Source organism: Dasypus novemcinctus, chromosome 18, assembly GCF_030445035.2.
Source record: "Dasypus novemcinctus isolate mDasNov1 chromosome 18, mDasNov1.1.hap2, whole genome shotgun sequence".
Taxonomy (NCBI): Eukaryota; Metazoa; Chordata; class Mammalia; order Cingulata; family Dasypodidae; genus Dasypus; species Dasypus novemcinctus.
This window is the reverse complement of record NC_080690.1, coordinates 11,649,471-11,667,132: the sequence shown is the minus strand read 5'-3', so window position 1 is coordinate 11,667,132 and position 17,662 is coordinate 11,649,471. Positions and strand designations below refer to the sequence as shown.

General features: G+C 37.3%; 1 protein-coding gene across 2 annotated transcripts in view; it reads right to left on the bottom strand.

Annotated features, from left to right (window-relative positions):
* Positions 1-17,662, bottom strand: part of ADAMTS18 (ADAM metallopeptidase with thrombospondin type 1 motif 18) — a 159,524-nt gene that overhangs the window by 69,125 nt on the left and 72,737 nt on the right. For both annotated transcript variants that reach the window (XM_058279675.2, XM_058279676.2), the window contains exons 5-8: positions 17,413-17,572; positions 14,960-15,065; positions 7,188-7,325; positions 5,014-5,167 (exon numbers count right to left, since the gene is read on the bottom strand). In XM_058279675.2, the coding sequence (XP_058135658.1) occupies positions 5,014-5,167; positions 7,188-7,325; positions 14,960-15,065; positions 17,413-17,572 (558 nt within the window). The remainder of the gene's footprint in view (positions 1-5,013; positions 5,168-7,187; positions 7,326-14,959; positions 15,066-17,412; positions 17,573-17,662) is intronic.

Sequence of the window (17,662 nt, the reverse complement as noted above, 5' to 3'; positions counted from 1 at the left end):
ACTTATCTGTGCTTCAGAGTACTATCTAGAAAACAGGGGTGATGACAGCATACGCCCCAAAGGGGTGCTGTGAGTCGTGATTATGAACATATATAAAGTGTTTAAAGCATTGTTTGATATATAAGCAGCACAGAATATTAGGTATTACTATAGAAAGAGAGAAAAGGTTTTTCTTCCTCAGTTTTTTTAAAAAGCTCATTCAAATAGCTAAACAACTTTTCACCGCGATCTTTAACTCTAAATCCTGGGCTTTTAAGTTTTCTGTCTACTGGCACTTAGTCTGATGCTAGGAAGAATATTTAATTTCAACTTCCTTACTGCTGGATTCAAGGTGAACAATAAATAACATCCATGTTTGCTCTGCCAGTAGATAAATAAGACACTCAAGTCAGACAAATGGAGAGCAAGATAAAAACCTGATTATTGATAAAGATGAGTTGAAGAATGTGGCTGAGAGCTGCAGCCAAACAGGCTTCTCATGGTATCTCCACTGTATTAAACTAACACTTTATCGTTTTGCAGGCAGAGGAGACAAGCAAAAGTATCCCCACCGAAGGCAGGTCACTTATAGGATGTTAGAAGAGAAGGTAGACACCCTGTGCGCAGGCAGCGCGAGAAGAGAAGACACTGAGAAGGTACCAGGCCATTCATAGCCAGGAGAGCTCTCAAACTCACCAGGCGGGTAACTCACTCCTGCCTTGGGCAAGGATGAGAGAGGAAAGAGGCAAAATCTTCCACTCTATGGAAAGGAACTGCTAAAAACAATTAGCTTTGGTTATCATAAATCCGATAACTATTTACTGCGTCTCTAACATGTCAAGTGCATGCTAAATATCGTAGAGCAGAGGCAGGTTGGTATAGGAATGAGGGAAGGCGGCTGGTCAGAGGAGGGCCGTAACCACCACAGCTGGGACCCGGCAGAGATCACTGCCGTGAGGCCCGGCCTACAAGTGCCCTGAGGGAAGACAGCTGCTTGAAAACAGAGCTGTAACCGTTACCACCGAAAAGCCCTGTGAGACCTCTGGCATGCTTGGGACATCTGGCAAACAGCATCAGTTCTCTAAGGCAGTCAGTAAACATTTAATAAGGCCCAACAGTCAAATGGATGTTTTAAGTGCTGTGGAGGTAATCTTCCTTTGGGTTTGTCTCAATAATGGGGAATCATTAGCCAGATTAGCAAATCATTTTCTTGAACACATTGAAAGTAACAGGAGATCAAGCTTGATATGCCAAAGTCACAGAAAATTTGAGGCTGGGGGGGGGGAGTGTTGGAAAATAGGCAGCCTCAGGCCTTTTGACAAGAAAGAAGCCCCAGGTGTGAGGGTGATGGTACTGCTGAAGACAAAAGGAGGACAGCAAAGGGGAGGAAAACCTTAAGGTTTATTGGGGGAAGCATCTATAACAATAGATTAGTCCTCACAAATATGCCAGGGAAAAACAATTATTATTCTCACCTTACAGATATGGAAACTGAGGCTGAGAGCTATTAGGAAGTGGTGGCATAAGATTTTAAACCCAGGTCCATTTAGTTTCCAAAGCCAGAGATCCATGTATGTGTGTATGTGTGCACATGCATGTGTATAGAGCTGAGGATCGTCTAATTCAGTAGTTCTCAACCTTGTCAATGCATCAGAATTACCTGAAATCCTTGATTAACTACAGACAGTTGGAGCTGACTCCCAAAATTTCTCAATCACTGGGTGTTGGGGATTGAATCATATCCCCCTCAAAAGGCATATTCAGGTCCCAACCTCTGCTCCTGTGTGTGTGAACTCATTTGTACATCGGACCTTTGACCACGTTATTAGTTAAGGTGTGCCCAAACGGAATGAGGGTGAGTCTTAACCCAATATGGCTGAAGTCCTTCCAGGCAAAGGAAATTGGATATGAAAGCAGCAGCCAGAGTTTGGCAGTCAATAGAACCCAGAAGAGAAAGGAGAAGATGCTTCCATGTGCACTGCCATGTAACAAAAAAGCCAGGTGTGATGGTTAGGCTAATGTGTCAACTTGGCCAGGTAATAGTGTCCAGGTGTTTGATCAAGCACGCACTGGGCTAATTGTAATACATGGGCATTTCCTGGACTTTAATCATCAAGGAGTTGATTGCATAAATGGCTGATTACATTTAGAATCAAATGAGGAGACTGCTGTCAGCAATGAGTGACATCTCATCCCCAGCTGAAGGTTTTAAAAGGAGAAGTGAACCTCAAATTTTTAATGTAACATTTTGTATAATCTATGTATCTTTTTAAAAAAAGACAATAAAAATATTAAGTTAAAAAAACTAAAAAAAAAAAAGTGATTTCAGCATTTAGAGAGAGAATTCCCATCTCTTCTTTAGACAACCAGCATCTCCTGGGGAACTCATTGAGGACCTCCATTGGCCTGCAGCATGCCCTATAGAACTTAGACTTGTGCATTCCCACAGCTGTGTAAGACAAATTTGTAAAATCTCTTACTATTTACACATCTCTCCTGTCAGTTCTTTTTCCCTAGAGAACCCTGACCCCTAAGATTGCTGGACAGCCAAAAGACTGTCCTTGGGAGGAAGCAAGTCTTCTAGCTTCTGAAACTGAGCCAATCAATTCCTTTTGTTAAAGGAATCCATTTTATTTTTATGGTATTTGTTTTAGCAACCTGGAAATGCTTGGCATGGGACCTAAGAATCTGTATTTCTAAGTTCCCAAGTGATGCTGATGTGTTGATGATAGTTGTTCAAGGGACTCTTGGACAATTATTTCCTGTTTCTCTTTTTGTGTTGGGTGCTTCTAATCACAATGCAAAACCGCCTTTGTAGGAGGTACAGAGAAAAGAATAGGTGGAGCAAGGGGGAAAGACTAGAAAGGAAAGGCAAGGAGAGGACAAATAAAGATCCTGAAAGCAAACTTCATTTCCTTCCTGTGTTGCTGGAGCTGGTCTTAGTATCTGAAATAAACAGGATGGTTAGGAGATGCTGTTGTTTTGGAAACTCTCTCCTAGTTGGGGCATAGCAGTGAACTATTTATTAGCCTCAGAAGCCTGGCTATATTCCAAATTATATGTAGGTTTAGGTACCAAGAGCAGGCTATGGGGAAAAATAACATTCCACATTCAGTATCCATCAACCAACTCCACCTTCTGCATTTGACCTCATAGTCATCTTAGTTTGTCTCTTAAGACTCCCTTCCCCTCCAGACGGTCTTGTCCCCTTGCCTTCCTCAAGTATGTGATCTTCCAACCTGGAATTTCCATTTCCCTTTGCTCCACTTTCTATGGAAGATTATCACACTGAGATGCTGTCTTTGGAAAGAAGGATATGGTTCCAGATAAAGAAGATCTAGAATTTAAGAATGGTTGTTTAAGCCTAGCACACTGCCTCATATAGAACAGGTAGCCCACAAAGTTTTGTTGAATGTGTGATCCTGAAGGAATGATAGTAATCTTAGGAACTTCCTTTATATTTCTAAGAAAATCAAACACACTACCATCTGTGCATTTGTGGCATAGTATGTGCTTAATAAATATTTGATTAATGAATGAATAAGCTAAAGAATCCTTTTAGAATGATGTAAAGAGGAGACCAAATGAGGAGACAAACTTTTTCAGCAAAGTGAATGGCTTCTTACTTCTGCCAAAAGCATCAACTTAACAGGCAACAGAAAAAGTTGTGACTTTAATTTGTACATAGGATAGTGATACATAAGCATTTTCCAAAGTAGAGTCCATGTACCATGAAGGAATCACCAGATAATTGTGGGTATTATATGTCTAACCTCTTCTATTAGTTATGTATTTAGTTTGTATTAGAAAAAAGAGAACAACTGCTTATCGAACCTGTGATTTGGTGATCATTTCTTCAGACGATATGTTTTTTTTAAGGGAGTAGATTTGCAAAAAAGCAATAAGTAAATATAATATTGTACAGAGATATAGCACAACTAATGGAGGCAGTCGTCAGTGACGGAATGTTAATGTTGGTGGCTAAAGTTAGGAAACACCAATGGAGAGGAAGAAGCTTAACATCAATGTGGGTGATTCCTTTTACTCAGGTTCTACCATGTAAAAGTTTTGCAGCTTTGGGCTTGTTGAAATGCATATTCTGAACTCCAGGTAAAAAGTGTTGATAATTCCAATTTTAAAAGATTTTTGTGAATATTGAAATAAGGTAAAAAAAAAATCTGAGAACAATTCCTGATGTGGCACAGACTCATTCAACTGCTGCTGCTGGTACATGAAAGAGAAAAAGGAGGAGGGAGAGGAAGAAAATAAAGAGGAGAAAGAATAGGAGGAGGGGGAGTAAGGATAGGAGGAGGAGGAAAAGCTATAAACCTCCATCATTTCCACCTAGCCAGGTACTTGGGACTTCCATATTTCTCTCTTTGGATACTGGGAGTAAACCCACTTAAAAATGATTCCACTTTTTAGTGATGCTTAGATTGCGGCTCTCTCAGATGTAGCCCTTGACCAGATGGAATAAGGTTTCTCTCATTTTGACATCCTCTACTTCTGCACTTTCCCATCTATTTGTTTTACAATTTTGAATGAAGGACTTGACACCAAAGTCTTAAGATTACTCAAGATGCACATTGAATTTTAGCATATCATAATTCATGTACTATAAAATATTTCATGTACTATAAAAGGCTTATGAAGTATATTGGGGTGGTGATGATTTTAAATGTAGTACATTAAAGGAGAATATGAGTACAAAGATAACAGATATAGTCATTACCCAGAGGTAAAAGCGCTTGTTCCCAGATTTACTGCTAGCGATAAAATCTTCTAAGGAGGAGGAGTTTTCTTCCAAGGATACAGTCAAATGGAGTTTAAACCAAGCATCGTCTATGGGGGATAAGCCTGGATAATTCATTGGCGGTAAAATTGCCACTTAATTATCATGTCAAACAACTGACATTTTAGAGATAACCCAGACTTTAACCCTTGGCCTCACTAACCCAAATGTTTATACTTGTGTTAGGTATACAGACATATTGCAGAATCTTAATGTAAGTTTGAAATCACAAGCAAACATACCTTCACAAAACCAAGGCTGCATAACTTGGCTTTTGCTCCAAATTGCCACTTGCACTGTGTGTCAGCATCATAAATCTGTCCTGGTAGTTTGTCCGGATATTTATACTGTCCTGTTTGCTTGGGCTCATCTACCAGACACCCAGCCTGAGGAGTGCTACAGTAATAACACATACTTATTAATTACTGTGATTCTCTGTGTTCTTTCCATTTAAAGCAATGCAAACATGCAAAGAGAAATAAAACATGGTTAAAGAAATTGGTATATGTTTAAAGATAAAATGTATGTTTACTCTGATAGGTGAGGCCTGTCTAAGAAGACATAAAGCTACAAAGGGTTTTACATGGTGCTGGACATTACTGCCATCCAAGTGATTTGGCGAAATGGGAAATAGGAAATAACAAATTTTAAAATTCCCCTCATACGTCTCTTTCAACAATATTCGATGAATATTTGTTGAATGCCTACTCTGTAGCCAGCATTAGGCTAAGTGTTAAAGGTAGAACATAAAGCAGACGGGTAGGACCTGTCTACCAGTTAAAATCATGCTGTATTTTACCTCAAAATAATCTTTACAAATAAAGGAGTAAAATTATTGAAAGAAATCAGGAGAAAGGATACACTGGGGCAAAAGAAAGAAAAATTGCCCTGAGGTATGTTTAACTGAATCACGTTAAGAAAACAGTCAGTCTTATTGGCATGGATTTTCTTAGAAAGCACCTTATCTCCATCTACCTCAACAATTAATTGTGGTATCACTGAGGGATAAAATAGTGATTTGGTTAAGTGTGATTTTGAGTCAGACAGACAGAGGTCCTAGTCAACCACATAACAAAGGCCAAGTTATGTAACCCTTATACACCTCATTGACAATGAGTCCCATAAGGTTGTTAGAGGGAAACAAGAAAACATAATGTGCTTAACACAGCATAGTAAGCACCCAAAGTAAGCTTTTGTTGTTGCTATCCTCATCACAAAACATTTAACTGTAATGTATTGAGATGGAAATTCAACCTATATCCTAATTGACCTTGATTTATAAGATTTGTGGATTCCATTCTCACATGAGTTTGAGAAGATAAATTCAGGTCCCAAATTATAAAACTAATTAGAAAATCTTGTATAGTAAAGCTTATTTTTAACAAAAGTTTGTCCATTTTTACTGTCCTTTTGGATATCATTGGTTAGAAGTCCTTACATTTAATCAGCCTTGCCTGTGGTATTGGTAATTCCGCAAACGTATGTAAATAATACTCAGTGGGTGAATAGGAGTCAAAAATACCAATTCCCAAAGAAATTTTAGTTTCCCTAACATACATGTGGTCAAGGCAGATGGGATTTGAACCTGATTGTCCTTGTGGGCCAACAGAGATTAAAATGATACACCTACATAAACATGAAAGGATAGACCTATACATATGTATATATATAAGCATAATATTATATATTTTTATTACAATATATACATATATACAATATATAATATATATGTATAAATATCAACAGCAAATATATTGTTACATGATCAAATGATCAAATATATATTACAAATTTTTAAAATTAAGGGAAAGTTCAGAGAATTTCAACTTGGATTCAGATAGCATTACCTTCCCAACTTCCAATTTTACTAACACAAGCTAAGAGTTTTGGACATAGAGTCAGCTCATGGCCAACAAAATAGACAATCAAGAGAATGCGCCATTTGTTAAAGAAACATGAACACATTGTGAACATTTTTTAATACTCCCATGACCAAATTAATCAGATTAAAATAATTATTCACAGTAAACAGCAGTATACAGCAGCCTTAGGAAGTAAAGAAGGAGAGGCAGTTAAGAGCCCAGATCCTAGATTCAGAACAGGCATAAATGGGATTGTTATGTCTGAAACTCAACAGCTGTAGGACCTTAAGCAGCATAATTAACCTCTCTAGGATTGCTGCAGATTGAATGAGGCAATGTACTGAGAGCATTTAGCACTGTATTAGGCCCTCAATCTATTTTTTCAACAATAATGATCATAAAACAATTGTCTTTGTCATCATCATCATGGCAATTTGTTACTTTTCTGTTCACTGAGAGGTCAAAAGCCATTTTCACTGCAGCTCCCTGGCTACAGATCACTGCTCCCTGTCCCCACCCCAAGCCTGGGCGCACCTCTGGCTTTGGCCTCTTACCTGAGGAATTTCTTGAGATATTGGCGGCTGCATGAAGACCACGAAAACACCCCATTGTTTCCTGTCAGTGTGGGTGACATGATATTGCCTTCAGCCTTCCTGCAGGGATTGCCTTCCCCATCGTGAATCATGCCAAAACTGAAATAAAATGAAGAAACAAAAACCTTTGTGTGAATTCATTTCTCAAATTACAACCAGAGGAATAAACAACAATGCAATGACAATCAAAGAACCCAAATGAAAGAGAGTTATTGAAACTGTAAGAAAAGAAAAAGACATAAATGAGTTACAATACGAAGTACTGTAAAAGTAATGTAGAAAATATTACTGAGTGTTAAGGGCATTGTATATTAAGCCTTGACCACATGATCAAAGAATGGTGCACCTATGACATATTTTAAGGGCTAGAAAGTTTTGGTCAGCCTTTCTAAGCCAATTAGAGTGATGGAATATGCAAATTTTAAAAAATTTCAAATAGCCAATTTCTTCCCCCTACCTATCATGGAACTATGGAAGGAAGTTTTGAATGGATAGAAGGTAGATACAGAGACAAGATGATTAAACATTGTCTAAGGACTGTGCTTTGCATATAGGCTAGTGTGACATAAAGCTTCAGAGGTATCACCGGACATTGTAAATCCTCACAGGGCCTACTTGATGGAATAGAGGAGAGTATGGGCCATGATGTGAACCAATGTATATGAGGTGCAGAGGTGCCCAAAGATGTACTTACCAAATCCAATGGATATGTCATGATGATGGGAACGAGTGTTGTTGGGGGGGGGGGGGGAGAGGGGGGGTGGGGGGGTGGGGTTGAATGGGACCTCACATATATATTTTTAATGTAATATTATTACAAAGTCAATAAAAAATAAAAAAATTAAAAAAAAAAAAAAAAAAAAAAAAAACCTTTTCTCCTATGTTGATAAACCGGTACTGAAATAAAAAATTCTGCTTATAATTAAACTCTACTATAATCATAAACATCTTTAAATATTCATTGTTGAACCATCTATTGAAGGATTTCTTTTGACTATATTATGTGCTCTAATTTGTTCTATTTTTCTATAGACGGTTCTGGCAATTAGAGGGTCAAAATAATTTCAGGTGGCTTACTCACTAGACATTATGTACATTATACCTTAATGATTCACAAATCTCCTAAACAGGTAGAATAAATGTGACATTAATGTGTATGTGCGTTTATACCCAGATATGATACACACACCATAAAGGCAGAGCTTACTTTAGGTTCTATTAAAGGGTAGGAGATGGAGAAATAAGTTCCTTTGATAAACTCAAAGCAATTCAACATACCAAAAAAAAAAAAAAACTTTTATGTCTTTTTTAGGAGGGCAGAAGACAGAGGGATAAAGATATCAACTTTATCATTAATTCAGATGTTTCTTAACTTAATTATTTTAAAGTAGTAAAATTTTTTCCTTAAGGACATAGTTTTATAAGGCAGAGATAATTCTTATGGAAATATACATGTTATTCTCATGAAATCTCATTTATATGGCTATCTTTTGGAGGTAACCAACCAACTTCAAAGAAATAATTATGTTAGAAACAACCCTGAATTTGTTTAACCCTTATCTAAAATCTGACCATTTTTCTAGCATTCCTTCCAATTTATCAGATAAGTATTAGCAGGATCCTATCAATGAATGCCCCAGGTATTAGAGGTGACACATTCACAAATGAGGATTTATTAACCTCAACATAGATTCAGGAAAAGTGTTTTCTTCTCCTCAGCTTTGCCCAAATCAATCCTTTGTACCTGACCAGGATGCTAAAGAGATTTGTTTGGGAGAAACTCTTCTACATATACTTGGAAAGTCACAAACCGAAGGAAACCTACATATGAAGCACCAGAGGAAAGAGTGAGAATCCCAAAAACCAAGAATAGAGGGCAGAGAGACTGAATGCACTACTCAAAGAAAAAACGGTCGTTTAAATCAGCATGGAGTGGGAATTTCATGGGTATAAGAACAAGTTTGAATTAAAATTTGAACTCAAAACTTAAATTTCTAATTTACTTCGATTCAACAGTATTTCTGAAGATTACACACACTTTTGAACACATCAAAAAGACATCAAAATCTCATGAATAATCTGTCTCAAGTGTAACTCTAAAAGCCATGTTATATAGGCCTTGAGTATATATTTTATCTTACATCTACTCTTTAACCCCCTCCACCCACTGGCTCTTTTCTTTCCTCCCCACCCTGGAGAATTTGTTTTGCTTTCCTTATCTAAGATGTTGTATTTTTGTTAACTTTGACTAATAAAGCAAGGATGACTAAATTTTTCAATGACCAGTATTTGGAAAAGTGAAACCTGTTAATTTGGACTTCATGGTAGTGAAACAAATTTAGAGACATGTTTGGCAAGCACTGTTTTATTTCCTGCTCTCTACAAATGGGTCTTGTGCCCAATGGCCAATTTTTTTTCATTGTGAAGTTCTGTATTTAGTTTTAAAAAAATCAACACTACAAATTCATGAGGACCAACAGCCATTTTTGTACACTGCTTAAAATAAAATTGGTTCATTCCTATCTCACTGAGAAAGTGCTTGCATATAAAATTGCTGAGAAACTGTTGGACAACAAATCTAGAATAACACAAAAAATTTCCTACAGATAGTAAGATTTAACACACAAGAGACACTAACATAAAAACTTCAGAGTATAATTGCATTTGCTGACTGGAAGATTGTTTGCTTTTATTTTTCAGTCAGAAATTAATTGGATGCTCTGGAAAAGTCTAAAAGTTTTATGTTGAATAAAACACATGCACAAACATTACTAAATGTGTACATCCAAAGAGCATTGCCCTTTAAAATAGTCACTTTGTAAAGCATTATGGTTATTCCAATGCAGGTATTATTATTGCTCAAGTAATGTTGAAAATTCTCAATAGAATTGTCTCCACATCAGATTATGTCTTATTAAAAATTCATCTCATTACTCTTAGGTTCCATGTTGCTCATTTTCAACTGTATTTCAAAGAAGTAAGATTTACTTATGAGACCTGTGAAAAGTATAGGCTGTGCATGCAACAGCTTCAGCTGAAAGAAGATGTGGGATAGAGACAACCAGCAAGATGGCAGCAGAGTAAGAAGCCCCTAGAGTCAGCTTGTGCTACAGGATGCTTAGTAATCACCCAGAGTTATCTAAAGCACCTCTTGGGGGGGCTCAAGGAGACCAGAAGAGCATCCTGCAACATCCTTTAAAGAGAACGGAAGAAGGGGACAGGCCATCTGCAAAGAAGATTAGTAAGTAGAACGCTCCACGCCCCAGAGGCCAGTGCCCATCCTCTATTGGACACAAGCTGCCTGGGGAGCCATTTGTGGCTGGAACTGGAAACTCCACTTCCCAAAAATGGGGGAGGAAGAGATGGTTGAGTACCAACTTGAGATATAATTAGTCCATTCAGCAGGCTAAAGTATAATCCCAGAACAGCTAAAGTTTGAACCTATCCAAGTCAGAAAGAGGCTGGTAGCTACCATTTTAACTTTGCCCCTGGCACAAGGGGAAGCAGGGCTGACTGAAAATCACAGTGCTGGTGCTCAGAGATGTATTCACCAAATGCAATGAATGCCTCATGATGATGGAGGAGATTGTTGTTATGGGGGAAGGAGTGGGGTAAGGGGGGTGGGAGGTATATGGGAACCTCATATTTTTTTAATGTAATATTAAGAAAATAAATAAAGACAAAAAAAATCACAGTGCTGGTAGACACTGGTTTTTTTCCATCCAGATCAGATAGCAGCTCTAGCATAAGCCCCAGCCCCACCTCCAGCAGGGAGGAAGCTGGGGAGACCTGAGTCAGGCTCTCTGGGAAAATAAAGGCCATGCTATGGAGGCCTGTGATCATTCTATGCTGGTGGCACAAGCCACCTTAGGAGCTATTTTGTGGCTGGAGTTGGAAGCTCCATTTCTCAAAAACAGGGGTGGAAGAGACAGTTGGCTACCAATTTCAGCTATCTGATTAATAAATTTGGCTGGCTAAGGTATAAGTTGAGACAACTTATACTTAGTTGAGACAAATAATCATAGATGTTCAAACAGATCTTAATAAATTCAATGAGATGCCTAAAGAGAGATAAGGATATTAAGAAGACACTGGATGAGCACAAAGAAGAATTTGAAAGCATACATAGAAAAATAGCAGATTTTATGGGAATGAAAGGTGCAATAAATGAAATTTAAAATACATTGGAATCATATAATAGCAGATTTGAGAAGGCAGAAGAAAGGATTGGTGAGGTTGAAGAAACGGCCTTTGAAAGTGAACACACAAAAGAACAGATGAGCAAAAGAATGGAAAAATTTGAACAATGTCTCAGGGAACTAAACGGAAGCCAGAGATGTGCAAACATACATATCATGGGTGTCCCAGAAGGAGAAGAGAAGGGAAAAGGGACAGAAGGAATATCTGAAGAAATATTGGTAGAAAATTTCCCAACCCTTTTGGAGGACATAGATATCCATGTCCAAGGAGCAAAATGTACGCCCATCCAAATAAATCCAAATAAACCAACTCCAAGACACATAGTAATCAGAATGTCAAATGCCAAAAAGAATTCTGAGAGCAGCAAGAGAAAAGCAATATAAAACATAAGGGATAACCAATAAGATTAAGTGGTGATTTCTCATCAGAAACCATGGAGGCAAGAAGTAGTATGATAATATTTAAGATATTGCAAGAGAAAAACTTCCAGCCAAGAATCTTATATCTGGCAAGACTGTCTTTCAAAAATGGTGAGTTTAGAATATTCACAGATAAACAGAAACTGAGACCAACTTTGCAGGAAATTCTAAAGGCTGTGTTATAGCCTGAAAAGAAAAGACAGGAGAGAGATGCCTGGAAAAAGTTCTAGAAATGAAGATTATATCAATTAAAGTAACAAAGTGTCAAAAGATTGGTGAAAATAAAATACGACTGATATTAATAATACCCAAATATTCAGGAATAAACTTAATGATGTAAAGTACTTATATTCAGAAAACTACAACTCATTCTTAAAAGAAATTAAAAAAGACAAATAATTGGAAGAACATTCCATGCTCATGGATTGGAAGATTCAATACCATTATGATGTCGGTTCTACTCAAACTCATATATAGAATCAATGCAATCCTGATAAAAATTCTACCAGCATTTTTTAATAAATGGAAAACATAACTATCAAATCTATTTGGAAGGGTAAGGGGTCCTGAACAGCCAAAAACATCTTAAAAAGGAAAAGCAAAGTTGGAGGACTCTCATTTCCAGACTTTAATCATATTACTGAGGTAATATGACAGTAATAATAGTAATCATATTACTATGATTACTACAGAGGTAAAAACAGCATAGTACCAGCATAAAGACAGACATATTGACCAATGGAACTGAACTGAAGGTCCAGAAACAGACCCTCATATCTATGGTCAAATGATTTTTAATAAGCCTGTCAAACCCACCCAGCTCGGGCAGAACAAGTCTATTCAACAAATGGTGCTGAGAGAACTGGATATCCATAGCCAAAAGTAGGAAAGAGGACCCCTATCTCACACCTTAGAAAAAATTAACTAAAAATGAATCAAAAACCTAAATATAAAAGCAAGAACCATAAATCTTCAAGAAGAAAATGTAGGAAAATATCTTGAAGACCTGCTGGTAGGTGGTAGATCCTTAAAGAAGATAAGAGGAGGACTGAGATGATGACTGATGTTTAATGTATGTAGAAGTTTTAATTAACTTTACTGTAAAGGTGTGGAAATGTATGGAGTTGATGGTAAAACATTATAGTAACAGTTGGTTCATAAATGAGAATGTGGCTGAAAATGGCAGTCTAGAGATGTAAACGTCAAGTGACAGAATGCTAGAGAATAATCTAGGGAATGCATAACACAGTAAATCCAGAGGTGGATGAGAATTGTGGTTGATGGTACAGGTGCAAGAGTGTCCTTTGGGAGCTAGAGCTGATGTATATCACTATTGCATGGTGGTGGCAATGTGGCAGGGCATGAGAAAAGTAAAACTGGAGTGACCTAAGGTCTATGGTTAACAGTAATAATGTAATATTCATGCATCTATGCCAAAGATGTACTGTGCTGATAAAGGGAGAGTATGGAAAAAGTGTGTCAAATATATGCTGTGGACCTTGTAATAATCTGAAGATATTATCTCATAATCTGTAACAAATGTTCCAATGGTTGTTGTGTTGATGGAGGGGTGTTGTTTGGGAATTCTGTACATGTGCATGATTATTTTGTAAGTTAATGACTTCTGTCATAAAAGCGTATTTTAAAAATAATAATAGGGTGGGTTGGGGAGAAAATATAACAAATGTAAGATAAGGACTATAGTCAGCAGTAAGATTTTGATGATATTCTTTTATAATTTGTAGCAAATGTCTCATAACAATGCAACATGTTGTTAGTAGGTTGATGTATGGGACCCCTGTATGCTGTTATACATGTTTGCTTTTTAAGTTCACAACTTTTACTATACACTTGTTTATGTATGTTCACGTAAAATGATACAATAATAAAATAGGGTGGGTTGGGGGTAAATACTTTGGATAGTAGTTATATTTTGAGGATGCTCTTTGATAATCAGTTTAAAAAGTTTCACAACTATACAAGGTACTGATGGTAGGGTAAGGTATGAGAGTCCTGTATGATGTTATATATATTTGTTTTGTAGTTTCACAACTATTACTACACAATTACTGTTTATGTATGTTTCTGTATGAGTGATATACTTCAACAGATTTTTTAAAAATCCAAAACAAAACAAAACAAACAAAAAAGAAGATGCAGGATATGTTTTAAAAGGTTTTTAAAAAATCTACATGCCATAACATTCTGGGATGTTATTTATATGACTCCATGATATTTCCTTGGTATAAAAAAAGCAGCTATTAGTATCTCTACTGCAGCATTGCTTGAAATAATGGAAACATACAAGAAAATAAACTCCCCTCTTGATATAGAGATGGAGTGGATATCACCATCCCAGGGTCCACAGGATGGAGGAATAAAGTACTGATTAGAGTGGACTTACTTTTATTCTACTATGGAACTACTGTGACTAGTAATGGAAGAAGCTGTTGCATTGATCTGGAGAAAGTGGTCACTGTAGTTGCTGAGGGCAGGGAGACAGAAGAGATGTGATGTGGGGGCATTTTCGGGACTTGGAGTTGTCCTAAATGATATTGCAGGGACAGATGCTGGACATTATACATCCTGCCATAACCAACTGAATAGTCAGGGGGAGAGTGTAAACTACAATGTAAACTATAATCCATGCAGTGCAGCAGTGCTCCAAAATGTATTCACCAAATGCAGTGAATGTGCCACACTGATGAAAGAGGCTGTTGATGTGGGAGGAGTGGGGGAGGGGGGTATGTGGCAACCTTTTCTATTTTTTAATGTAACATTCTTCATGATCTATGTATTTTCAAAAAAATACAATTAAAAAATTACGGTTAGGGGGAAAAAAAGGAAATAAACAAATGTATAAAAGGCCAGAGGATTGGTGAAATGACTTGCAGTATATTTATTCTTAGAGTGTAACACTATGGCTATTTAAATGCTGTTGCATCAATAGTGACCAGTCCTTTTTGGGCCCTTCTTAAGCACCAGGCACTATTCTCGTTTTTATACAAGATTTATCTATTCATTAAATTTAGATTAATAATAGTCATTAGAGGAATGCCAATTGACTCCTAGATGGGTTTTCAATAAAAAATGGTGAAGCAAGGAACCACTTACTTGTGCCCTGACTCATGAGCAACAGTGAAGGCAAGGCCGAGCCCCGTGTCCTCATTGATGGTACAGCTTCGGTACTTACTGCACATTCCACTGATGGGAGCAAAACCTATTGCAATATCAATTTCAAATGTTAATCCAAAGGGGCACACACAAATAGACAACCATTTCTCCTGCACTCAAAATGTTCTACACGATTTTCATTTAATGGATGAATGCACTTATTTTTTTTAAACAGGAAAATATGAATCAGTTAGCCTGCTCAAGCTATACAGTTCTCTGTCCTGCTTAATGATACTATAAAAATGCAGTACTGCACATTCTCTTGTTTTAGATATTATCATCAATTTATCCTCCTGAACAAGCCTCTGAAGTCAGTATGAGTGTTATAATTCCCATATAGGACATATAAATCATACAGAACAGTATATCACAGGAAATTTACAGCTCATCTAAGTTCATTTAAAAATTTTTCTATAATTTAGTTATTTCTCTGCCCACTCCCTCACTGTTTGCGCTTGCTGTCTGCTTGTCTTCTTTTTAGAAGGTACTGGGGACTGAACCTGAGGCCACCCATGTGGGTAAGAGGTGCCTAATTACTTGAGCCACCTCTTCTCCCCTAAGTTCATTTTTTAGGTAAGAGCAACCACTAAAATGATACCTAAAACAATGCAAAACGTTTGCTTAACAGTGGCATGAAGGTCAAAGCAGAGAACATGGAAGTGCCTAAGCAATTTGTGCAGACTAAACTTGTTTTTCTTCTGGCTATTCCAGAAGATGTGAAAAATGCTTATTTCCAAAGATTTAGCTCAGTCCAATGACTACAGCTGGTCATCACACCTCTTTCCAAGAGCAGTTGCAAAATCATTGCACCCAGCCCTTGATTCTAGCTTGAAATATATTATAGGTGTGAATGTCTCCCTTCCCAGTTTTGGGTCCACATAAGCGATAGAACAAGGCTTTGTACTCAGTAGCACTAAATACATGCTTGTGAATTGATTGCACCCACTTTACCACCATAATGTAAGTGAGACATCTGGGAAATGTAATATAAACTAAGGCACGTATCATGGTAGCATCATCATCACAACCATCACCACCACCACCATCACTAAATAAACGGTCGCTAAATAAGAGGTGCTGTACTATATGCCTAGTGCATGTCTACATGAGTACATATAATTACAGATGAGGCAACTGACACTCGAGAAAGGCAAATTCACTTGCTGAAGATCTCAGTCATAAAATTTAGGCTGAGGAATCAAACACAGGTCTATCTGGGGTCAAAGTACATGCTCTCTGTCCTAGGACATGCTGCTTAAAGTAAGTGGCCTAGAAACCAGTAGTTGAGATTCCTGGTGTTGTCTGCTAAAACTGCCTCCTCCTTAGAATCCTTCTTCAAACAGCAACAATGCTTTGGGTTATCAGAAGTCACTCGGCAAATTCCAAACTCATAATATGAATAAATACATACCAACCCTCATTATAAAAATCCTTCCCATGAGACAACTCCAAAAATGGTTAACTCTCAGTCATACACTGTTTCTTGAAAAGACTGTGAGATGACTAGCAAGTTATTAAAATTATTTTCTAATAAGATAGAGATATTGAAAAATTGTAAAAATTGTAAAATTTTTGTAAAAACCCTTCAACCTTTTTCTCTAATAAAAGGGGTTAAAAAGTACTTTGAGGGAAAAAAAAATCATATAAAATTTTTCTCAACTCCCCCAAATTTTACTGTCAGTCTAGACCATCACTTGTGTCAGTAAATATGGGTCCCTGGTCACATCTGCTCTACTGACAATTTTCACACACTCTACACTCACTCATTTATATATTGCCTATGGCTGTTTTTATGACAAAATTGCAGAGTCAAGTAGTTGTGACAGAGATATATAGCCTGCAAAGCCTAACATATTTACTATCTGGCCTTTTATAAGACAAGTTTACTGACCTCTGGTCTTGAGAATTAACTCATCAAAAATTCTGAATTCTACTTTGTGCAATGGAATATACTAGAAAACATGGAAGACATACAGATGTAAAAGATACAGGCCTTACTCTCACTGTCTTTTATAAATATGGGAGAATCGAGCCTACAAAGGTCAAGTAATTCTACAAAGGAGGCGCTGCTACCTAGTGGCACAATTAAGTACTGTGGAGACCAGCCGAACACTTTTCAGCATTCATGATGCTCTGAAATAACCCATTACTTATCAAGTTAAATAATTATATATCTCATGCCTCATGCTAATAGGATCAGTAAAGAAAATCCAAAAGGAATAAAGTAAATAGAACAGTGTCCACCAGAGGGTCCAATGAGGATGCTTCTTAATGTCAATATTAGGTCTCTGTATTAAGGATCTTAAGGGCATCCACCCAATAGATACATTTCTGAACTGCCATGTTCAGCTAACATGGATGAGCATGAAGCATCTGTTCTGTTCATACCATACCTAGAGTATCACATGGTTCATTCTTCCAGGAACAAATATCAAATCCCGTCAATAAGATGGCGTGGTCATGCCTCTTGCCATTCTTTCCAACGAGGGCAGACTGCCACTGACAAAAACTATTCAGAGACTGGTCTGCATGATGATTGATCAATAATCCTCCCTATGGGAAACCCACACAAATCAGAGTATGAATCTGTCACAGAGATGAGAATATGAAATCATTCCATTTGTACAGGCAACACAGAAACAT